Consider the following 25,509-nt stretch of genomic DNA (forward strand, 5'->3'; position numbering starts at 1 on the left):
CAAGTATATTTCTTATATATTGCAATAGCTTGTCCAGTCAAATGACGCCACGTCACGTGTTCCCACGAGTTTGGTCAATCGATAAATTACTTATCTCTTTATTAATAAATATAAAATGAAGAGATAATATTTGACTGGTATAATCCTAATATGACTGCACGTCTTGCAAGACAAGTAAAGTGGTACACAGATTTTCAACCTCTACCTCTTGCTACAGCTATAAATAGGGGTCTATCAAACCAAATCAGGGACACACGGACACACAGAGACACTAAGAGGTATCTCATACACTCAAAGCATTGGAGCTCCAAAGGCCCGGATCTTCAAGCTCTCCAAGTCCCCCATATAACAAGACTTGAGTCTTCAAATATCTTCTAAATTTCTTCAAATCTTCTATATCAAGATTTGAAGGAACCGGTGGTGGATCCAAGAACAAGCTGCGAAGCCCTTGGATTAGCATTCGAGGAGGAGAATCGAGGAAAACTCTCTACAAGTTCGAGAAAATCCCAGAGATTGTACTCACATATTTTCTTAAATTTATATTACACATTTGTCGTGTATATTTCTTGTTTTGGTTTGCAGATTTGAAATTTTATCACGTACAAATTTTTGGCACACCCAGTGGGACCATCTCTGCCTTCCATCTCTTCTTCTTGAATATTCAACTACGTATATCACCAAAGGCACCAAAGAACAACAAAATCATGATTGCACGTTCCAAAGCTACTAATGCTAAGCCTGTTCAGGAAGCTGCATATGTTGCCACCAATACCCGCGCTATTGGTCCTGTGACAAGGAGTATGACGAGAGTCTCCACCCAAAATAGCATAGAAGCTCCATCGGCGCCAACTCCCGTCTTCGGTTCGACATCACCCATGAGCTATTCCTCTACGATGGGGATCCAAGACATTCCTATCTCGATTAAGAAGGCTCTTGCCATGCTCGAATTTGGATCCGAATCCAAGTTTTCTAAGCATGACGATGATTCATCAAGCACTGGATTAGCCTCTTCACATGAAACTCTTCATTCAAGATTTTCTATTGAACATTCTGCTGCTTCTTCTACTGCAATGCCTGCTATGATGATAAATATTTTAAATCTCGAAGAACAAGTTTCGAATATGTCCAAGATGATGGAGACCATGATGAAACACATCAAGGACCAAGATACTCTTATTGCTCAACTGCTCACCCAGAAAAATCACGTTTCTGAAGGAAGCCATGCGAATCCTAAGGAGCACCAAGAGCGTGAAATTCCCTCATCTAGAGACAAAGACAAGGTGAAGGAAGTATATGTGACCGTCGATAGAGCTATTCCCGTGGAATAACTGAAGGAACTTGTTGAAGGCGTGATCAAAGATAAAAAGGAGGGTGGTTCAAAATCAAACTTTACCTACTGCAAGCCCTACACTGCTAGAATTGACAACCTAGCAATGCCTGCTGAACATCAACCGCCTAAATTTCAACAGTTCGACGGGAAAGGTAGTCCAAAACAACATGTGGCCCATTTTGTCGAAACTTGTAATAACGTTGGAACCTATGGTGACCTGTTAGTCAAACAGTTCGTCCGATCCTTGAAGGGTAACGCATTTGATTGGTACATTGATCTCACTCCTGAGTCCATCGACAGTTGGGAACAGTTAGAACAAGAGTTCTTGAATCGCTTCTACAACACTAGAAGAACCGTTAGTATGCTGAAATTGACTAACACTCGTCAATGGAAGGATGAACCTGTGGTCAACTACATTAATAGGTAGAAAAGTTTGAGCCTCAATTGCAAGGATAGACTGTCTGAACCTTCTGCCATAGAAATGTACATTCGAGAAATGCATTGCAGCCTAAGTTACATTCTACAGGGTATACGTCCGAACACATTTGAAGAATTAGCTACTCGTGCTCATGATATGGAGTTAAGCATCACGACCAATGCAACTGATGAGTTTCCTATTCAAACTCCGCGAGTGCAGCCGCCTCGTTAAAGCAATGCAAAGCAAGAAAATAAAAAAGGGGGCAAACCTCCTTCAAGATTCAATAGTAAGGAGTCCATGGCAATAAACACAGCTCCCATGAAAATTGCTACCAAGGTGAGTCGAAAGGTCACCGAAAATGTAGACTCCCCTCAAAATAGGTCGGTAAGAAGACCTACTCTAAAAGAAATACAAGAAAAGGAATACCCCTTTCTTGAATCCGATTTGCAAGGGATGTTCGATGATCTTTTCAAGCAGAAGCTCCTTGAACTTCCTGACATGAAATGCCCAGAGGAAGTCGGTTAAATCAATGATCCAAATTATTGTTGTTATCATTGCTTGATTGGCCACTCTCTCACTAAATGCTGTCTTTAAAAACAAAATTATGGAATTGGCCCGTCAAGGGAAAATCCTTCTCGAGGAAGATAAAGTATCGGCAAACCAAACAACAATAATGTTTGAGTCTGTATGTTGTCCGATAAAAGTTTTATCCACACCAGATAGTGCTTTGTCTAAGGAGCTTGAAAAATTCTCAATTGAAGATGTTATTAAAGATGACAACGAAGGATGGACTTTAGTTACTCGAAAGAGGACTTGCAAGCTAAAAATAAAGAAGCACATCTTTTCAAAAAGCATTCGTTCGACAAAGTCGAAAGTGACAATGAAACAATGAAATGCAACAAAAAAAAATAAAAGGCCACAACGTCAATTCCTTCAGATTTTCAGCTCTTTCAAGAGATTCGACAGCCCGTGACACTGAGAGAATTTATACTTAAGGGGTATTTAAATGACGATACTGATAATTCCACTTCTTGTAATGTCGTCAAAGCTGAAAATCCTCAAATCACATAAATTGGCACTAAATTTGAGGAAAAACTCAAAATCGATGATAAACCACCAGTAGATTGTGCAGCGACTATCATTTTTTATGATGACGATTTAACTGTTGAGTTCAAAACTCACAATCGACATTTGTTTGTTAGTGCGTATGTCCGAGAACAGAAGATGAATCGGATACTCATTGATGGGGGATCTGCTGTCAATATTATGTCCTTACATGTTATGAAAGAACTAGGAATCTCAAGCGATGAACTCTCTCAAAACCGCCTCATGATCCCAGCATTTAACTAAGGGGGGAAAAGAGTAATTAGTCTCACAAGGCTTGAATTGCTCATTGGTGAGTTATCTTCAAGTGCGTTATTTCACATCATTGAAGCCAAAACCTCTTATAATATGCTCTTGAGACGATCTTGGATTCACGAGAATGAAATTATACCATCTGCTCTGCATCAATGTTTCAAATATTATCAAGACGGTATAGTTAAGAAGGTTGTCGCCGATGATAAACCTTTCACTGTGGCCGAATTTCACTTTGTCGATGCCAAATTTTATTTTCAGAAAGAGGCAAAAAGAAAAGAATCAGTAAAGGAAGAAAGTCAAGATTTCAAAGTACCCATTTTGCGGTATATTCCAAGGTCAAAGAGAGAAGAAAGTCAATCTTCTTTTATCAGAAATGACACATTAAATGTTCCGCTCACCAAAATAGAGCCTGTTAAGAGAGAGAAAGTGAGCTTGTAAGAATTTGTTCGTCCCAAAAAAGAATCGGAAGTATAACATTACTCACTACCAACTAATCGAACTCAAAAAGATTTTGATCCAAACGCATATAGACTTTTGCTAAGGCCGGTTATAACCCAAATGAGAAGCATGCATTAGAAAAACTCCCTCCTGAAGTGACTGGCGAGAAGACTCATAGATTAACACCTACGCAAAAAATGTTGAAAGAAAAATGTTATAATGTTGAAAGTTCATCGATGGGTCTTGATTATCAATCGCCTTCTCCAGTGTGTATAATGATCAAAAGGGCAAGTTGTAATTATGTGAACGAAGAAATGGAAGTATCAAGCCGAAAGAGGTTTGTTTTCGACAGATTTGAAAATAAGTCAAAACATACTTCTGTGTTTGACAGACTCGGCCCGCAGCTAAAAAATTTGAAACCGCCCATCTATGAGAAATTGGGCAGCAAAAAACAAGGGTACCAAGTTGTCAAGAAAGAAAATCTTACTCCAATAAAGAAAAATAGTACGAGAAAACGAGTTTTCAATTTCTTTATGCATTATGGAGACTTGTTTAACGTAAGGATCGAAACCATTTTTGAAGAACAAGGTCAAGAAAGTATTGTTTCTTACCATCATATTACGATCAGTGATCCTGAAGAAGAAGAAAAAGATGCAGATGACGTTCCCGCTGAATTTGAACAAGGAGTAGAAAATACAGTCGATACCTTAAAAGAGATTAATCTTAGCACAAGTGACGACTCTCGCACAATTTACATAAGTTCTTGTATGACTCCTGAAGAAGAGAAAGAGTATGTTGATTTGTTACTCGAGTTCAAAGATGTCTTTGCCTGGAATTACTCAGAAATACCTGGTTTGGATCCTAGAGTCGTTGTTTATAATTTATCTGTCAAGCGATGAACAAAACCTGTCAAGCAAACTCAGAAACACTTTCGGCCCGAATTGATTCCTCTGATAGAAAATGAGATAAACAGACTGATTGAATCTGGGTTCATATGAGAAGTGAAATATCCAACATGAATTTCAAACATTGTCCCTGTGAGGAAGAAGAATGGACAAATCCAAATTTATGTTGATTTTCGAGACTTAAATGAGGTTTGCCCCAAAGATGATTTTCCACTCCCCATCACAGAATTGACGGTAGATGCTACGACCGGGCACGAAGCACTATCTTTTCTCGATGGATTATCTGGCTACAATCAAATACGTATGGCGTCCGAGGATGAGGAGCTCACTGTTTTCCGCACCCCCAAGGAAATTTATTGCTATAAAGTGATGCCATTTGACTTGAAAAACGCTGGAGCAACATATCAGAGGGCAATGCAAAGAATTTTTGATGATATGTTCCATAGAAATGTGGAGTGCTACGTTGATGACCTTGTGGTGAAATCAAAAAAGCGAGAGGATCATATTCAAGACTTTTGAAGAGTTTTCCAACGCCTTCGGAGATACCAATTAAAAATGAATCATTTGAAGTGCGCATTCGGAGTCACTTCTGGCAAGTTTCTCGATTTCATTGTTCATCAACGGGAAATAGAGGTCGATCGATCTAAAATTAATGTCATTGTGAACATGTCTGAACCGTGAAATATTCATGAATTGAAGAGTTTTCAAGGGAAGTTGGCATATATCCGGAGGTTTATCTCTAATTTGGCCGGACGATGCCAATCCTTCAGTTGATTGATGAAGAAAGGGGTGCCCTTCGAGTGGGATGAATCGTGTAGAAATGCTTTTACAAGCATCAAAACGTACCTCATGAATCCCCCAGTGTTGGCTGCACCCATCCCAGGAAAACCAGTGATTCACTATATTTCCGCTCAAGAACGGTCGGTTAGGGCCTTACTTGCTCAAGAAAATGATGAAGGTAAGGAGAATGCATTGTATTACTTGAGTCGAATGATGATATCTAATGAGTTGAATTACTCATCCATCGAGAAGTTGTGTTTGACACTTATATTTGTCATTCAGAAGCTAAAACATTATTTTCAAGCACACACTATTCGACTCATATCTAAGTCTAATCCCATTAAATATATCATGGCAAAACCTGTACTGTCTGATTGACTCGTGAGATGGTACCTCCAGTTTTAACAATTCGAAATTATTTATGTACCTGCGAAGGCTGTCAAATGACAAATATTGATAGACTTTTTAGCCGATCATCCCATACCTGCCAAGTGGGAGTTAACTGATAAACTCCTCGATAAAGAAGTGTTTGTGGTCGAATCGCCGTGGTTAATGTATTTCGATGGAGCTGCTCACCGTGATGGAGCTGGTGCGGAAGTTGTCTTTTATACTCCTGAAGCAAATATATTGCCGTACTCTTTCACTTTAACACGCCGGTGTTCAAACAATGTGGCCGAATATCAGGCGTTAATTCTCGGTTTTGAAACGGCTGTAGACATGAAGCAGTTGCATCTTAGAGTCTATGGTGATTCAAAATTGGCGGTAAATCAACTTTTTGGTATTTATGATGTCAAGAAACCTGAATTGATCCCATATTATAAGTATGCAAGGCAACTCATGGAATATTTAGATAATGTCACTATAGAACATATCTCTAGAAATTTCAACCAACAAGCTGACTCTTTGGCAAGGATGGCATCCATGATCACTCTACCTTCTCATCGAAATCAAATTTTAATATGTCAAAATTGGGTCATACCTCCGATGTTTGATAAAGAAAATGATGGGGAGGAAAAAAATGCTTATCATATTTTTGTCCATGAGATCGAAAAGGAGGATTGGCGTCATCTCATCATTGATTACCTTAATCATGAGAAGTTACCAGAAGATCCTAAGAAAATGGTTGATATACGTCATTGAGCACCATGTTTCATTTACTACAAAGGGACGCTTTACCGAAAATCATTCGATGGGGTGTTTCTACGATGTCTTGGAGAAGATGAGGCCATGCAAGTAATGGAGGAGGCTCATTCTGGGATATGTGGTGCTCACCAATCTGGCCCAAAATTACACTTTCGCATTAAGAGAATGGGATACTACTGGCCAACGATGGTAAAAGACTGTATTGATTTTGCTAGAAGATGTCAAGCTTGTCAATTCCATGGCAATTTCATCTGTTAACCTCCTGAACCATTGCATCCAACTGTGGTTTTTTGGCCTTCGATACTTGGGGTTTGGATATAGTTGGACCGCTCCCAAAATCTTCTGGAGGACACATTTTCATTTTGGCAGCAACGGACTATTTCTCGAAGTGGGCCGAAACGGTTCCTCTAAGAGAGGTCAAAAAGGAGAATGTAGTAGATTTCATTCGCTCGCACATCATTTATCGGTATGGAGTCTCGCGTTATATTATCACCGATAATGATAAACCTTTTTGCAATGTAGCAATGAACAAGTTTTGCGAAAAGTTTCATTTCAAACAATACAATTCGTCCATGTACTACGCTGCCGCAAATGGACTCGCTGAAGCATTCAACAAAACCTTATATAATCTGTTGAAGAAAATCGTGGATAAATAGAAAAGGGATTGGCATTTTCGAATTGGAGAAGCACTTTAGCCATACCGAACTATTTTTCGAACTCCCACGTAAGCGACCCCATACGCGCTTGTTTACGGCGTTAAAACTGTTCTTCCACTTGAGTGTCAAATACCTTTGCTAAGAATTGCGATTCAAGAAGGGTTCAGTGAAGAAGATAATGTTCGTCTGTGCCTTGAAGAGTTAGAAGCACTCGACGAGAAGAGATTGGAAACCCAACAACGAATTGAGTGCTATTAAGCCCGCCTTTCAAAAGCATTCAATAAGCATGTCCAACCACGCTCTTTCCAGATTGGAGAGTTAATACTCGCCATTCGGAGACCGATCATTCTCACTCATGGCGACCAAAGAAAGTTTACTCCTAAGTGAGATGGTCTATATGTTGTTCGAGAAGTGTATACAAATGGTTCATACAAGTTGGTTGCTGAAGATAGATTAAAGGTCAGCCCCATCAATGGCAAGTACCTAAAAAGGTACTATGCGTAATCAGAACCACGCGATGCTCCTGGTTCGCATGAGGTAAAACTGTGGATGGCAACCACCAATAGTATAATATGTGGTTAAACTGTTGAAACACTTCACCAAATCTAGGTGGTAAACAAATAGATGCTCCTGGCCCGCATGAGCTAAAACTGTGGATGGCAACCATCAATAGTGTGGTATATAGTTAAACTGCTGAAACACTCCACCAAGTCTGAGGTGGTAAACAAATAGATGCTCCTGACCTGCATGAGCTAAAACTGTGGATGGCAATTACCAATAGTGTAGTATGTGGTTAAACTGCTGAAACACTCCACAAATTCTAAGGTAGTAAATAAATAGATATTCTTGACCCGCATGAGATTAAAATGTGAACGGCAGGAATTACGTGTGACTTGATTCCCTTCGGGGATACGTAGGCAGCTTAGAGGGTAACTTCTAAGTTCAGTTACACCTTCTAAACCAAACATTCTTTCCTTGCAAAAAAAAAAAAGAAAAGAAAAGAGGAAGAACTTCTCTTTTTCTTTGAGATAAAATACTAAATTTAAAAATTCTTTTCTCTTAAAAAAAACAAGAGATAAGAAATGGAAAGTATTTTATTATTCAAAAAAAAATCATTACATGAAAAAAAATGATAAAAGAATTCAGGGAAAAGAAGAACAAGGTGGAAAGCCTAAATATCAAATTTATATTCCACTACAACTACTTTATATGATTCAAGTGCAGACTTCATGTCTTCAAGTTCCTTCACAGCGTCATCAGTTAAGATGCTAGTATTTTTAATAGAAGATAGCTCATCATGTGCTTGGGTTATTTCGGTCTGGATCTCTTTGAAAGTTTCATGCTTTTGATCGATAGTTGAGCTGATTTCCAGGCTTTATTTTTCCAAATTGATAAATTCCTGTTGCAGAACTTTCTCCCTGTCTTTAATGGACTGCAACTTTTCTTCAAGACTTTGCAAATGACAAGTTAGTTCTTCTTCCTTTGCCTTAACTCTTCCGAGTTGGACGGTCGCTTTGGAAAGGAGTTCTGCATGTGTTTCTTTGTTCATCCTTTCCCACGATGAAGATGCTAGAGCATCATATGCCTTCGCCTTGCCAAACAATTCTATCAAGTGATCTTTTAAGGGGAGACCAGTGGTGGGATTCGTTCTTGTGATTTTTGCAATGATTTTCTCTGCATACTCTTTTAAAGAAGAGATCTGCTCAATTGGAGTGTCATGAATCTGCCCGCGAAAATCTATCCACAAACTCTGTAAGTACTTTCTTCGTTGTGCCTGGATCAACTTTTGGCCATGAAATTCTGAAACCAGTACTACCTTCGGTCTTTTTCGGATTTCATGTGAACTAGTTACCTCCTTCTTATGCATTGACGAGGTATCTCCGCTAGGGGCAAATTGTTTTGGGGTACTGATAGCTATTTCGTCACTTTTGTTGTTTAAAATTATATCCTCAGTTTTGAGTTTGGGTGGTGAGTTGTTACCAACATCTTTCTGACGAAATTCAAGGAACGGGGGCTGAAAAAAAAATGAAGGAAAAATTTTTAAAAAAAAAATTTACAAAAAAAGGGAAAAAATGGAGAGGTGATTACCCTAAGTGGCGACACTCCAACCAACGGTGGTGTAAAGGAAACCTCCTCCAAATCAGAAGATGTCCTCTTCTTTTATCTGTTCCAGTGACGGTCTTGACTACTACTACCGCTCGCCAACGAATGGGCTCCTCCTTGGGTAAATCCGATGCCCTGAACTTGAATCCCTTCCTTTTCTATAGCCTCGATAGAATCACAATCATCCACTGTTTCAATTTCGACATCTTCTTCTGTGCGAGTCACCGATAAGGATTTTGAAACTTTGGGCGGCGTTTTCTTTGCTGGAATCACTGGTTGCGCCTCGTTGATGGCCTGTCGAGAGTCCTTAGAAGACTTATTTCTTACGACAATGTTTTTCGAGAGATTGCTAATGATTTTGTTCTTCCGCAAGGTGGATGAGATAAGACCCGTTACAATCTCTATACCTCCATTAGGATGCATTGACTCATTGGCGGAGGTAACCTTACCTTTTTTTGATGATTGCTGAGGGATCTTAACGGTGAACTTAAAGGAAGTTGAAGAGACACTGTTTGACCGAGCCGACCATCAGACGTCGTAGTCTTTTGTGATCAATGGGTGCTTCCTGTGCATGGGTATAGTCATCTGAGATCGCGTCTGCATGCGAACTGAGGAATCCCATAGTTGAATAGCCTCACCCAAAGTATAAGTATGAGTGATCTCTTTCAAGTTGTTGAGAATGTCCTGGCAGAAGCCGAATTGTCTGCTAAACCTGCAAGGATTATACTTTTCAATAATGAAAGTATTGTCCTTGCGTAGAGTTAAATGACAAGAGCGTTAACTAATGAAATAACTCGTGAGTCGTGATGATAAGGATCCATCGTCGATCAACACTTTTTCTTCATTCTCAGTCCAGCACAGCTTGGGAAACATCAGAGGGTTCACTTCTTTGAAGATTTCCTCAACTTCAAATTTACTGTAAAATATTGCCATCTTCTCACCGCTAAATCTCGTCATGCGCGCATAGTGGCTACTCACTTGATTATTCTCGTGATATACGTCAAAGTATTGGTCAATCCAAGCATAGACGTAATGGATTGGAAAAGTTACCCCGCATTCTCCAAGGTTAGCGGCGTGGACGATCTCCCTCAACCCATGATATATGCTCGCAACAACGAAAATTACAAGGCAAAATCTTTTTCCTGTGGCCATTAAGCATGCAACCTTGAAGACACTTGGGCGAATACGATCGACCTTTTTGCTTGGTAAAAGGAACTTGCAAATCCAACACGCTATGAATGCCGCAATATAAGTTTCTTTTCTTAAAGACCCTGGGATACCTAATATGTCGAAAGGGACGTTGAAGTCCTTCGTATCAGCAATGTCGTAAGGCTCTACGCTTCCAGAAGGGTTGTAAGTCATTTTCGGTTTAGTTGTGGTCTTTCTTCTATTCGCTCTGCTTGGAGGTGCCCTATACCTAGCATCTCCTTTGAACTAGAAACGGATCCAGTCTTTCATCCATACACCTTGGTCATTCGTCCAAAGGTGGTAGTAAGGGGAAAAGAGGTGCCTGCAGCTCTCAAGGAGAAGTGGCTTCCCTTCTTTGTCACGAGTGAGAAGCTCCTACGCCGAAGGAACAACTTCATCAAAGAACAAGCCATCGATCGAAAGGCCACCAAGTCAATAAAGGTCCCAAAATGTGATGGACAACTCCCCAACGGGCGTGTGAAGTGTATTTGTCGAGGAACATCAATATTTGAAGAAGACTCGCAAGATATTTTCACAGCAGTCGTAGGAGTATCTTAATGCGTAGACAGCTTCAAATATGCCAGCGCGTGTGAGTACCTCTTTATACCTTCCAAGAATGTCGACCCACTCCCAATAATGGGAGGTGAAGCACGCCTCACCAAAGAAGGATGAAGGGATCTTCCATGTAGTTTTGTCAATATTGAATCCCACGAACGGAAGCGTGAATTTGGCTATTTCTGGGTCTCCATTGTGGAGTGACGAGTTTAATACGACCACTCCCTCTTCCCTCGACGTAGTGGAGAAAGTCGATGGTGCCACAATTTCCTTAGTCCACTTGCTAGTCCAATTTTCGAGATGAAAACATCCTTCGAGGGGTATGAAGGATTCAGCGAGCGGGCCAATTGTTGGTTTGTAAACATGTAGTGACAAGCTCTTTGAGGAACATCGGCTTCTAGGGTTTCTCTCTAGCTACGCACGAACTATTTTGGCTCTCTAGGGTTTTTCATGGCTTCATCGGAGGCCCCCCATCTGGGTGCTGGGGGGCAGCCTTCACCTGTGAAGTCTCAGCAGTCCTTCTCGGATCTGTTCAAGAGTCCGACGGCGCCTGCTTTCTCGGTTCAGGCGACGGCTTCCACACATCGTGGAGAGCCGGCTTTGATTTTTTCACAGGATGTGATTCACAAGTTGTCTGATCCATTTCGATATGCGCTGGTTGGGAAATTTCCTCGGGGTCGTCCTTCAATGGAGTTGGCTCGTAAATTTTTTGCAACGCTTGATCTCAAACAGCCTGTTTCTGTTGGGCTGCTTGATTCCCGCCACATCCTCATTAGGGTAGCCGATGAGAGGGATTTTCACCGTTTATGGCTTCGGGGGGTCTGGTATGTTCAGGGGCGGCCTATGAAGCTGCTCAAGTGGACACCAGCGTTTCATGTGGATCGGGAGCCGTCTGTGGTACCGGTGTGGGTTTCTTTGCCCAAACTTCCCATTCATCTTTTCAATCGAGAGTGTTTATTTCAGATTGTTGCTCTCTTGGGCGTTCCTCTCTATGTTGATGCTGCTACCGCAGCCATGTCCCGCCCGAGTGTGGCTCGGATTTGCGTAGAGGTGGATCTCCTGAAGCCTTTAGTGTCTCGGGTTTGGATTGGGAATGGCGGACAGGAGGGGTTCTGGCAGAATCTTGACATAGAGCATCTACCGGCCTACTGCTCTGGATGCTTTTGACAGGGGCATTGCAAGGAGGATTGCGTACTGCTTCACCCGGAGTTGAAGGCCCAGGCTCGGCCCCCTGGGGAGGTGCGGCCTCCGGGACGTCGCAAGGGACGGCTGCCTGTTGCGGCTGTGGCGAGTGAGAAGGTTGCGGCGTCGGAGGAACTGGTCGCGGCTGCGTATGTGGGAGAGAAGCCCTGTGTGTCGGGGGGAACTTGGGCCTGAAGCGACGGCTGGGCCTGGGTCGTGTGCCCAGGCTAAGGAGCCAGTGGAGGCAGCTGTCCTGGATGAAGGGGATGGGCAGGGTGTTTCGGTCCCTCCGGGGATGCAGGCTATTCACAAACGGACGTCGTTGGATCTGGATGTTGTGGTGGTTGAGGAGGCGTCGGAGGATGAAGTCCAGGATGGGCCGGAGATGGATGCGGTCCCCCTGTTGTCTCTTGCAATAGCAGGGCAGCAGGAGCCTGGTGCAGTGGTGGAGCACCTAGTGGAGGACGCTATGGTTTCGGCTGCGGAGGCGATCATTGTGGACCTTGCTGACCAGGTGGCTGCGGAGGTGGTTGATGATGAGTCTGCTTTGTCGGTGCACATGCAGCAGGAGAAGGTTGTAATCTCAGAACTGAACCTTTCTCCACGCAAATCTGTTCCTCCCTTGGCGGCCATGGAGGCGCTTAAACGTCGGCGTGGTGACATGAAGCAGAGACAGCCTGGGGTGGTTGAGGCCCCGCCAGGTTTTCCCCCGTACTCTTTTTCTTCCCCTTTAAGTGATGCTTAAGACAATGTTTTGGAATGTTCGGGGTTTAGATAACTCCATTACTTTAGCTCGTTTACGTAAGCTGCGTCTTTTGCATAAATTCTCATTGTTAGGGGTCTGTGAACCCAAAATGGATGGCTCTCGTTTTGATTTGATCCGCCAGAGGTTGGGCTTTGATGCTTACTGCCCTTCTGACGATGGCCGTCTTGTTGTTTTTTATTCTACTGAATTCTCTTGCTCTATTGTGGGTCAATCCTCTCAGTATTTGGCCCTTCGCGTGAGGCATTCTCAGTTGCGAACTGAGGTGGTTGGGGTCTTTGTGCATGCGGCCTGCTCTGTCAGGGACCGCCGCGAGCTTTGGGCGGACTTACGGACACTGCAGGTGTTGGGGCTGCCTCTTATCTTTCATGGGGATTTTAATGTTATCTTGTATGCGGAGGAGAAGAGAGGAGGTCGGAATTTTTGCAGGGTTGGGTCGGAGGACTTTCATGATTTCATACAGGATTTGGACTTAACAGATGTGGGTTTTTCTGGGAACCAGTTCACGTGGTGTAATAATCGTCAGGGTAGGGCGCGGGTCTGGAAGAGGCTGGATCGTGTCCTGGTTGATCGTGGCTGGTTGGGAAGTGGTGTGGTGCCGTCGGTTCTTCACCTGGCTCGCACTGCTTCTGACCATTCCCCGTTGCTGGTTTCTTACTTGCTTTCAGGCTTGTCCTCTCCGAGGAGTTTCCGATTCCAAGACGTTTGGCTTCGGCATGATAGTTTTCAGGGTGTAGTTCAGGAGGCTTGGTGTTCTGGTAGCTCTGGCCGACCGATGCGCCGTTTCTTGCATAAGCTTAAGGCAGTAAAGGCGGCTTTGACAGGTTGGAACAAAAATGTTTTTGGAAATGTCTTTGATGCCGTACAGCAGGCTGAGGAGGAGGTTGCTCATTTGGAGGCTGTGGCGGTGGCCCGACCTTCCCCGGAGGTGGACTTGCGGCTTGTTCAGGCTTCTTCGGTCTTGAAGGAAGCCTTGCTGCGTCAAGCCATATTCTGGAGACAGAAATCCAGGTTACGCTGGCTGAAGGAGGGTGATGCCAATTCTAAGTTTTTCCATTCTTATGTGCGTCAACGCAGGGTGAAGGTTCGGATTCATAGGCTTCAGAATTCTTCTGGTGTGTGGACTGAAGATGTAGGTTCTATTCATGCCATGGCGGAGACGTTTTTCTCAGACTTGTTTACCCAGGGGCCACTGGATCAGGTGACGGGAGATGAATTATCTCGAATTCCAACTCTTTTAATGGAGGATGATAATCGGGATTTGGAACGGCTTCCTTCAGTTGAGGAGGTTCGAGGGGCGGTCTTTTCTTTGGATAGGGACAGTTGTTCTGGGCCGGATGGGTTCCTTGGGTCTTTCTATCAGGATTGTTGGGATATTATAGGTGGGGACCTCTTTGCTGCAGTCGCGGATTTTTTTGTTGGTGCTGAACTCCCGTGTGGGATTTCGGCCACTTGGTTGGCATTGATTCCTAAGCAGTCGGCCCCCAAGTCCTTTGCTGACTTTAGGCCGATTAGTCTTTGTAATTTCTCCAACAAGATTATTTCCAAGATTCTTGCAGTTCGGCTAGACAAAGTTCTCCCCCGACTCATTTCCCCTCAGCAGAGTGGTTTTGTTAAGGGGCGGGCCATTGCTGATAATATTCTGCTTGCTCAGGAAATGATATCTAGGATTGGGAAAAAGGTCCGAGGTTCTAATGTGGTTTTGAAACTGGACATGGCCAAGGCCTATGATCGGGTTTCGTGGATGTTTCTTTTATCAGTAATGCGGAAATTCGGGTTTGGGGAGGTTTGGTTGGACATGGTTTGGCGGCTGGTTTCCTCTTGTCATTTTTCAGTATTGATCAATGGTGGTCCGGTTGGGTTTTTCAGGTCCACTAGGGGTTTGCGGCAGGGTGACCCGCTATCTCCGGCGCTTTTTATCATTATGGCGGAGTTCCTATCCCGTGGGCTGGAATCTCTTCCTTTGTCTTCTGGTTTTATCCCTTACTCGGTTCCTTCGGGAGGGTTTCCCCCTGTGCATTTGGGGTATGCGGACGACGTTATAGTCTTTTGCAATGGGGGGCGGGCTTCCGTGAGGAAAGTCATGGGGGTTTTATCTGGTTATCAGCGAGTGTCTGGTCAGCTAGTTAATGCCCAAAAGAGTTGTTGTTTGTTCTCAAAGAAGGTTTCTGGTCTTCGCAGTCGGAGGGTTGCGGAGGACACGGGTTTTGCTCGAAAGTCTTTGCCTATCACGTACTTGGGGTGCCCATTGTATGAGGGTCGCCGATCTAAGTCCTTGTTTGCTGGAATCATTGATAAAATTCAGGCTCGTTTGCTGGCCTGGCAGAATCGGTGGCTTTCCATGGGGGCGAGGTTGATTCTTATTCGGCATGTGCTTACGACTGTCCCAATTCACTTGCTGGCAGTTTTGGAGCCTACTCGTGGGGCAGTTTGGGAGATTGAGAGGATGTTTGCGCGGTTTCTTTGGGGGGTTAATCATTTTCATTGGTGTGGTTGGGCCAAGGTGTGTTTTCCGGTGGAGGAGGGGGGCCTAGGGGTTAGATCGTTGCAGTCTATCTCTAACGCTTTCTCCTGTAAATTGTGGTGGCGTTTTCGGCAGCAGGACTCTTTGTGGGCGAGGTTTTTGTCAGGTTTGTATCTCCGGGGAGGTCATCCTAATCAGGTGGTAGTGGGTCCGTCGAGTTCGGCAATCTGTAGGCGGATGTTCCAAGTACGTGAGCAGATGGAATTACAGATCCGTTGGGATGTTTCTCTCGGAGATTGTTATTTCTGGTGGGATAATTGGAGCGGATTGGGCCCCCTTGCCTGGCGGTTTCCAGCCCTTTCTTCTGACCATAAGGTTAGGGATTTTTGGCTTCAGGGGACTTGGGACTGGGCTCGTCTCTCGTCTTTCCTTCCACCGGAGGTTTTGGAGGTGATGGGGGAGACTTTTATGTGTTTTGGGGATTTACCAGATCAGCCCTGTTGGCAGTTGGCATCCTCGGGTTGTTTCTCCATGGCTTCGGCTTATCACCTGGTCCGTCGGGCTGGGGTGAAGTCGGTGGTATTCCGTTCGCTGTGGGATTCCTCAATTCCACTTAAGGTTTCTTGTTTTGCTTGACGTTTGTTCTCTGGTAGGTTGCCTTTGGATGATGTGTTATGTGTACGGTGCCGGTTTGCGGGCCCCTCCCAGTGCCCGTTGTGCTTGGCTGCTCGGGAGACGGCTGATCAATTGTTTTCTTCCTGCTCGGTGGCCCAGGCCATCTGGTCATTCTTTGAGTCTCGGTTGGGGATTTCGCCGGCTTCTTGTGGGTATCGGCCTAGATGTATGGCATGGTGGTCTCAACCTGTGAGTAAGCTGTCGGTTCGGTGGCTGTACAGGATTTTGTCTATTCTCATTCTTTGGTTTTTGTGGAAGGCTAAGAACAAATGGCGTTTCGATGGCATTAAGTGGTCTGTCCGTACGTTGTGTTCTTCTATATTCCAAGAGCTCTCGCTTATTTGTTCTATCAAGTTTCCTGGGCGTTCACTTCCGCCCGAACTTGGGGATCTTGTGTCCGTTATTTCGGGGATCCAGCGTCCTTTAAAGTCTACGTTGGTTACTTGGGGATTCCCTCCAAGTGATTTTGTCAAGCTTAATACTGACGGGTCCTCCTTGCCCACAGTTGGTGCTAGTGGAATTGGTGGGATTCTTCGAAGGGCTGATGGGTCGTTCGTTGGAGCGTTTGCGGCCAAGTTACCTTTGGTGGATTCTTTGCAGGCGGAGGCTTATGCAATGCTGCAAGGGCTTCAATTATGTCAACAGCTGGGTTTCTCCATGGTACAGGTTGAGTCTGACTCGTTGGTTTTGGTACGGGTGGTGGCAGGGAGTTTTACGATTCCATGGGCGGTTCGGCCGCTTATCAGAGCGATCCGTGACATTTTGCCGTTGGACTTTCGCCTCTCCCATTGTTTCCGGGAGGCAAATACGGTAGCTGACTCTTTGGCAGCGGTAGGAGTTACTTGTAGCGGGCATTTGGACTTTCCTTCATTCATTTCTCTTCCACGTCTGTCTCGGTCCCTCTTTGTGCTAGATAGGGAGCAGGTTCCTAATTTCCGGTTTTCCTTTCGTAGATAGGCTTTGCTAGTTGGTTTTTCACTTTGGCTTTGATGTTTTTGTTCCTTTGGACTTTGATTGGTTTTTAATAAAAGGTCGTAGTGACCGTCTGTTAAAAACAAAAAAAACAAAAAAAACAAAAAAAACAAAAAAACAAAAAAAAAAAAAAACTCTTTGATTGAGTTCCTCCTCGTTCATCCGTCAGTGAAATATGCGGCAGTGGCACGGCGTAGTCCTTAATTTGCATATTTGTTGGAATTTTGAAAAAGAAAGTATTAGACGATGAAGGGAATTTCTTACAAAATTTTGGTAATTAAATTACCTAATCGGTGACTTTCTTCAAATCCCCGAAATTGTTTCAAGCTCCTTTTCGGGCACGAGGTGGGCTATCTACAGGAGAACAAGTTAGTAAAGTTGAAATATTAACATGGACTGGAGGAAAAAATAATAATTAAGGTCGGAGTTCTAGCAAAAGAAGGGAAAAGGGTTTGCTCAAATTATCCTAATAGACGAGCGAAAAAAAAGAGAGAGAGAGAAAGGGCTCAAGTATCGTATTTGGTGTTATCTTAATAGATGAGCAAAAAAAAAAACAAAAAACAAAACAAAAAAAAAGGTACGAAAATTGAGATTAAATTTTCAGCCATGAGTAATAGCTCAAATATCATGCTTGGCATTATTTTAGTAGATAAATCAAAGGGCCAAGTTGCCTTGTAATATGTTGGGGATACAAGTCAAAGGCACATGTTGAGTGAAGAAATAAATTTCAAGTGCTGATCATGTCCAAAGCATCTAACGATGAGACACGTAAGAGCCTTGATCGAGACCTCTTGTAACAGCTAAATGTTGCGGGTGAGGCAAACAAAAAAAAAACTAAAGTACCTGACAAACGAAAGAAAGTACTTGTTGTTGGAGTATAACCGGCGGATGATGGTTGTCCCTTGCAGCAGTGGCCGCGTGATGATATAGCTGAAGAAAAAAAAAGATCGTTCAAAAGTTGTGGCCTAGACGTGGCTATTTATAGGGAAAAATTAGATGAGAATCCGAGCCAAGAAGAAAGTTCTCGTCCGTAAAAAAATTTTGGGAAAGAAGTCGATTCCTTGTTGGAAACGACAAGGAATTGCCGAAACACAATTTACTGAGCCAAAACGGATTTACCAAGAGCCTTGTGGACTATGCCGGCCAGGTAGCATACTATGGTCAAGAATTCTAATTGGCTTGGGATTGGTCAATCATGGTTGATATAGGAAGAGTCTTGTGGGCCACGGGAGAGTCACATTGAAATTAGCCACCAAAACTTGTTTGATGATGCATGGTGGACTTGAAGCTCTAACATAATATGTTTTGACCTTGGGATTGATAGCACTAAATGTTGCATGGATTGGTGGCCCCCGCATGGTCATCTTATGACCAATTCAAAAGTTATGAAATTGTAAAGCTTTAAGTCCATTCACGGACTTTTGTTGTAAGACTCCAATATGGAGTAATTCGGCCTCGGGATTTTCCTAATCATCATCAACATCGAATACTATTTGGAATTCAAATACTACTTGGAATCTGGCGGGCATGTTGTGTGAATTAATCAAGACCCGTGGCTATTTTGACGCTTAAATTTCAGCCTCGCGGCATTCAAATCAATGGAAAAAAAAACGAAGAATGTCGAAACTTGTCCGTTCAAGTTTTACTCTTCGCAAACAAGTTTCAAGGGAGCATTTGTAGACAATGGAATTTTAATTAAATTCTAAAAATTACCATTGGTCTATAAATCATTTTTATGGTTTATTTTCATCCAATCGGATATAGCCACATGTCATGTACACCTGGAAAAGTTGGTTATTAACTGGCCAATAATATTTGGCCACGTGTCAAGTTGAGGTGTTCCAAAACAATTCAAATTGCAGGGATATTTCCACCAACCAAATTATATCATATCACATGCCTATTGGATAAATATCTAAGTATTTATTTCTTATTAAATGGATAATATTTAGAGTTGTTTAATCCAAGTATATTTCTTATATACTGCAATAGCTTGTTTAGTCAAATGACGCCACGTCACGTGTCCCCACGAGTTTGGCCAATCGATAAATTACTTATCTCTTTATTAATAAATATAAAATAGAGAGATAATATTTGACTGGTACAGTCCTAATATGACTGCACGTCTTACAAGACAAGTAAAGTGGTATATAGATCTTCAACATCTACCTCTTGCTACAGTTATAAATAGGGGCCTATCAAACCAAATCAGGGACACACGGACACACAGAGACACCAAGAGGCATCTCATACACTCAAAGCATTGGAACTCCAAGGTACAAAGGCCCGGATCTTCAAGTTCTCCAAGTCCCCCGTATATCAAGACTTGAGTCTTCAAATATCTTCTAAAGTTCTTCAAATCTTCTATATCAAGATTTGAAGGAACCGGTGGTGGATCCAAAAACAAGCTGCGAAACCATTGGATTAGCATTCGAGGAGGAGAATCGAGGAAAACTCTCTACAAGTTCGAGAAAACCCAAGAGATTGTACTCACATATTTTCTTAAATTTATATTACACATTTGTCGTGTATATTTCTTGTTTTGATTTGCAGACTTGAAATTTTATCACGTACAATATCATAACCACCTAATAATGAGAAAGTTAAGTGAACGACATCACCTTTCAATGAATGTTTACCATGTAACTAATATCCTTTTACCATTTTTATTTCACATTAATTTTGGAATAAATTGTGCTTATTCCATTATGTGATTAGTATTCATTTCTTGTATTAAAGTATAACTCTAATGAAGAAATGCTTAGAAATAATTTCTAAGACCTTTTCACTTAGCACTAAGAATTTCGAGTTATATCTAGATCTATATGTATTGCAGGGGAGGTTTTAGTAGAAGCCTCCTGGATGCCTTTCAAATCTTCAATACTTTTTTCTGGATTTTTAATTTATTTTATGGCATAAATTCAATTAAAAAGTTTGAATAGTGATATACAACTAATCCTGTGCCAATTCAAATTTAAAATTTTCCCACTTCAAATGAGTGTTTAATAAATCCTTTATTGTTTGTATTTAGACATTAACCTCTTTTCCCTTCCATAATTAAAGAAAATAAATTTGAATAATTTGATTAGTCCCATATTAAAATCATTCACCCCATTACAGTGACGACCCAACCTCCCCCCTAGGACGTACTAAGGGTTTGGCGAACTGCCTACCCAACTCTGGTCAGGACTCACTAACTCACTCAATCAACTTTCAAGAGCAAGTAAAGATGTGCCAATCAAACTTAACATGTATACAAACATTAACACAGATATACAATCCTCAAGGTTCAGTACAAAAAGTTCAAGATCCAACCAACAACTAATACTATCACTATTACACAACAAAAGTTATAGTCAAAAGTTTAGTCTTCCTCTAATCACTCGTTCTTACTCTCAAACCCTATAAGGAAAACAAATGTAACGGAATAGAGGGATGAGTTAAAACTCAGTGAGGTTCCCATATACATAATCAAGCAATTGAAACAATGATATTAGTCATTTAGTAACAATTAATCGAGAAAACATTCACTATATAAAAGCAATAAGAATACACTCATTAAAAGGATACATGCTCATGTGGAGCCATTCGTTCATTCATTCACCAACCGTTTTCCTTATCCTTCCAATATTAGAAAACATTTACAAATGAAAACTCCTTTAGTGTTCTTGACATTCATTCATTGATTTCATTTCCTGACATTAGCCAATTCACTGGCCAGTTCTCCACCAACCTTCGTAGTCATACTCGAGTATACCAAACATTATTCCAAGGTCACCAGTCGCCCAATTGAGTCCATTTTTGGCTCGAGTCGACTGGCAACGAAGGGCAAGGATCTAATTCAGCCAATGTGGTACCATACAACCCACATATCTTACATTCATGCACAAGTAACGCTCAATCAGTTAATCATTTGAAAATTTACTTTCACTTAGGCCAAGTGCGATAAAGTACACACTCGACCATTGAAAATCCATTTAACAGGCATTGGAAGGCATTTAACACTCAATCGAATATTCACAACAAGTACACAGTCATTTAATACACAAACATGCAAGAAACACTCACCTTAAACAAGTCACGTTTTATCAAAATTCAGTTCAGGGCCGGCACCTTGGCCACTCTCGAAATCAGCAGTCAAATATTGTCCACAAAGAGCCAATCATACACGAGTGCAAGCTGCATAACTTATATTTCTATATCAAAGGAAAAAGGTATGAAAAGTATAGTAAGTCATATAGGCAAGGTGCATGCATAATTTGTAAAAGAAAATGATCAAAAATGGTTAAGTTCAAAGCCAATATGTGCAACTAAAAATCATGTTTTGAGTACTTGTTTAGAATGTTAGAAATCAGGTTTAGAACACTGGAGAAGCACATGTTAAGTCGGACCAAGGAAACGGAAAACAAGAGAAAGGCAACGAGAAACAATGAAGATTGCAGCTTCGCCATCTTTTGGTGTTTTCATCACAACTAAAGCTACACTTATCGGATTAAGGCAAATTTTATGGCATTTCGAAGTTGAGACATAGACCTACATTTCCTATGCAGATATCGACACCCAGTTCTCGTATTTTTAGGGTCAAGAATGGACGGTCAGAAATACATGAAAAACAGGTTAGGAAAATTAGAGTTTTTGCGTAGTCAGGAGTGCTCTGACCAAATCATAAGCCAAAATGATCCAATTGATCTGAAATTTTGCGGGTAGAAATTTAACTCAAATCTCTATAACTTTTATGTTTTGTCCAAAAGTTGATTCAATGTAAAATATGGAGAAATTTGCAGCCAAAGTTAACAGGGCAGAACTGAAATTACACTTCTTAAGCTAAAATTTGCATATAACCATCGCTAATTGCGATTAAAAACTAGAAATTTCACCTTAACACTAAACCAACTTCTACTAATCATATAAATGCCAAAGCAGAGATGAAATAACTTATTTAAAATATAGAAAATATCAATAAAACTGAAATTTATCATCCCAACCCTAAAATCGCAAGAATCTCCACAAAATCAATCAAAATCAAGTTATCCAACAACATTTAAAGGACAAAAGGAGCTTCTAATGATTATACCTTCCAACATCTTGAAAACAAGCAAGGCAAACCCTTTTCTTCTCAAAACACTCCACCCTTAGCTTGCTATCACCTTAGATGCGAAGTTAATCGGGGTAGATTTTGGTAATTGGAAAAAATCTCTCAAGATTTGGTAAAGGAAATCAAAAGAAAATGGAGTTTTCTCTCTTGGTCTTACTGCTCTTGAGGTTCGGCCAACAAGTAAGAAAGAATGAAGGGTTTTTGTGCTCCAAATGAAGTGATAAGAATGAAGACTTAAGTGTTCCAAGACTAAATGAAAACGCGACACGCGGCACTACTTTGACTAATGCTTATCTCTTGATCTTTCTTCTTAGTTTCTAATCACTCATCTATGTGATATTTCTCTAACTCACTTTTAACACTTTTAGGCATATATTCCTTGGTATATTACATCCGTTCATGTCCACTAAATTTAACACACACTTACTAGTGAGCCACACTAGGAGGAGAAAACTTCCGAAAACACTCTAGGACCCTATCCTCTCCTCCATTAGGTTCTCTGGATTGGTTAACAGGTATTTGCCTTTGTTGTTTCACTAAACGCGCCAAAATATCTGTCATTCGTTGTATGACCATTGCTACCTGATTCCCTGCTTCGGCCTATGGTTCATGTTGTTGTTTAGCTGCCGCTTCTCTTTTTTCTCATGGTTCTTGAGCTTGCCTAACCCCACATCCACGATTAACCTCTCGTTCTCGACTTCTTCGTCCCTCCATACCTTTTTTTTCTACATAAACTATATATGTGTATGAGCAAAATAGATTGGCTATATATATAGAATATGAAGAAAACAACGTCGGCCAAAAATGAGAAAACACCCTTAGAATATATAACACAACAAATTCACATGCTAAATCACAAAATATTGTACATATCATCCTAGCAAAACCAAGTTCACATAACATGTCTATTACACTATATATATCAGTCCGCAACACGACAAACACATACATACAAGCAGAACAAAACAAGAGACAACGATTTTCCAATTTCTCCAAGGGTAGATTCTAAACCCCAAGTTCATCCGTCAAAGAAAGTTCAAAAGATCCCTACTTAAGCAATCGCTCCAAGAATTATATCCAGTTCCTTACAAATACAAAGTCAAAGTTAAAGTAAGTCCCATAGGTATCAACTAATATCGTTGTTCAAGAAACTGACCCATTACTCTTCAAATCAATCTCATACAATTTTTTTCTCTTCTCGCCAACCCAATATAAAACCCTCAAACATCAAATCTTACTATCCATCAGGAACATGGATGCATAATATTGCATTTAAATTTCACAATGTCCCACAGTCCGGCATCCTAAATTTTAAACCTAGGATACATTACAGAGATCCGAAATCTAAACTCTGATACCAACTGTGATGACCCCACCTCTCCTCCCTAGGGCGTACCCAAGGATTTGGCAGATCAACTGCCCAACTCTCGCCAGGACTTACTAACTCACTCAATCAACTCTCAAGAGCAAGTAAAGATATGCCAATCAAACTTAACATATATATAAACATTAACACAGCTATACAATCCTCAAGATTAAGTACAAAAAGTTCAGGATCCAACCAACTACTAATACTATTACTATTACACAAAAAAAGTTCTAGTTAAAAGTTTAGTCTTCCTCTAATCACTCGTCGTTGCTCCAGACTAAATGAAAACGCGACACGTGGCACTACTTTGGCTAATGCTTATCTCTTGATCTTTCGTGTTAGTTTCTAATCACTCATCTATGTGGTGTTCTTCTAACTCACTCTTAACACTTCTAGGCATATATTCCTTGGTATATAACATCCGTTCACGTCCACTACATCTAGTACACACTTACTAGTGAGCCACACTACCAAAATGCAATGTAACTAAACATGCATCATAATATAAAAGCAAACAATTAAAATTTAACTCAAACATAAAAATACCTTAGAAATTAAAGGATTTAAATTGGAATACGTCAAAATATTATTTAACGCACACAAAACGAGAAAAGAACTAAATTTTTTTTCAAAATCTCACAATCTCTCCCCCTTAAAAGAATTTCGACCTCAAAATTCTAACCTTCATAAGATTTTGGAACGGGTTGTTGAACCAAAGAGTATACTCCAGTTGATGCCCTGGATCTATTTTCTCTTTCTTGGTTCGGCCTAGAAGTGATTTGATCCCTTTGCTGCACATTCAACCCTCTTTATTGTTTTTCTGGAAAATTGTGAAGTCAATGATCAACACTTCTACATGTCAAGCATTTCTTTTCCTTTACCTAGCATGCATCCTCAGTATGATTTATTTTTCCACAGTAACCACAAGCTAATCGAGGAGTTTTTATTGAATTCTTTAGAGAGATTTCCTCTTGTCGTCCTCTTCCTATCTGACTTTCTCTTATTGAACTTCCCTCATATTGTCTTTGCATCCATGGTGAAGGTTTACTCTTCTAATTTTGGAAGGTGATACGGTGTCCTTAACTTCTTCAGGCTCACTACTCGGCGCACTTCTTTTGATGCTTGGAATGCTTTTACTTGCCCTCTTGCAATTTCAACCCTTTGGGCTTTCTCAAGAACGTCTGTGAATGTAGTGATTTGAGTCGCTGCAAGAGCTTTCTGGATTTTTACATTTAATCCCTGTACAAACCGCCTTACTCTTCTTTGCTCCGTAGTTACTAATTCAGGGGCAAATTTAGATAACTTAGTGAATTGGGTTTCATATTTTGATGCACTCAAGGCTCCCTCACGTAATCTAATAAAATCGTCTTCCCTTCTCTCTTGGACTAAGGGCGGAAGGTATTTCTCATTAAATTTCCGTATGAAATTTACCCAAGTCTGTGCTTTTTGTTCCCTCTCCCACTTAACCCTAATCACGTTTCACCAAATACGAGTTGGCCCTTCAAATTAAAATACTGCAAAAGTCACCTGTCTCTCCTCTGGATAATTTAGCTCGGCAAAAATATTAATAATTTGTTCTAACCTTGACTGCCTCCGGATTAGATCTTCCAAGAAATTTAGGAGGAGAAAACTTCTAAAAACACTCTAGGGCCCAATCCTCTCCTCCATCAGGTTCCCTGGGTTGGTTAACAGGAGTTTGCCCTTGTTGTTCCACTAAACGCGCCAAAATATCGGTCATTCGTTGTATGGCCGTCGCTACCTGATCTCCTGCTTCAGCCTGTGGTTCATGTTGTTGTTTAGCTACCGCTTCTCTTTCTTCTCTTGGTTCTTGAGCTTGCCTAACCCCACGTCCACGATTAACCCCTCGTCCTCGACTTATTCGTCCCTCCATACCTTTTTTTTTTACATAAACTATATACGTGTATGAGCAAAAATAGATCGGCTATATATATAGAATAAGAAGAAAATAACAGGCAAAAATGAGAAAACGCCCTTAGAATATATCACACAACAAATTCACATGCTGAATCACAAAATATTGTACATATCATCCTAGCAAAACCAAGTTCACAAAACATGTCTAGTACACTATACATATCAGTCCGCAACACGGC

General features: G+C 41.4%; 1 protein-coding gene across 1 annotated transcript; it reads left to right on the forward strand.

The window, feature by feature from the left end:
* The first annotated feature begins 11,325 nt into the window (after positions 1–11,325).
* Positions 11,326–16,916, forward strand: LOC113739478 (uncharacterized). The gene is made up of 5 exons (XM_027266700.1): positions 11,326–11,955; positions 12,046–12,195; positions 12,284–12,758; positions 12,895–15,856; positions 15,938–16,916. The coding sequence occupies exons 1-5, from the start codon at positions 11,326–11,328 to the stop codon at positions 16,914–16,916; spliced, it is 5,196 nt and encodes a 1,731-aa protein (XP_027122501.1).
* The last annotated feature ends 8,593 nt before the right edge of the window (positions 16,917–25,509 follow it).

This window comes from Coffea arabica, chromosome 1c, assembly GCF_036785885.1.
Source record: "Coffea arabica cultivar ET-39 chromosome 1c, Coffea Arabica ET-39 HiFi, whole genome shotgun sequence".
In the NCBI taxonomy this organism is placed as follows: Eukaryota; Viridiplantae; Streptophyta; class Magnoliopsida; order Gentianales; family Rubiaceae; genus Coffea; species Coffea arabica.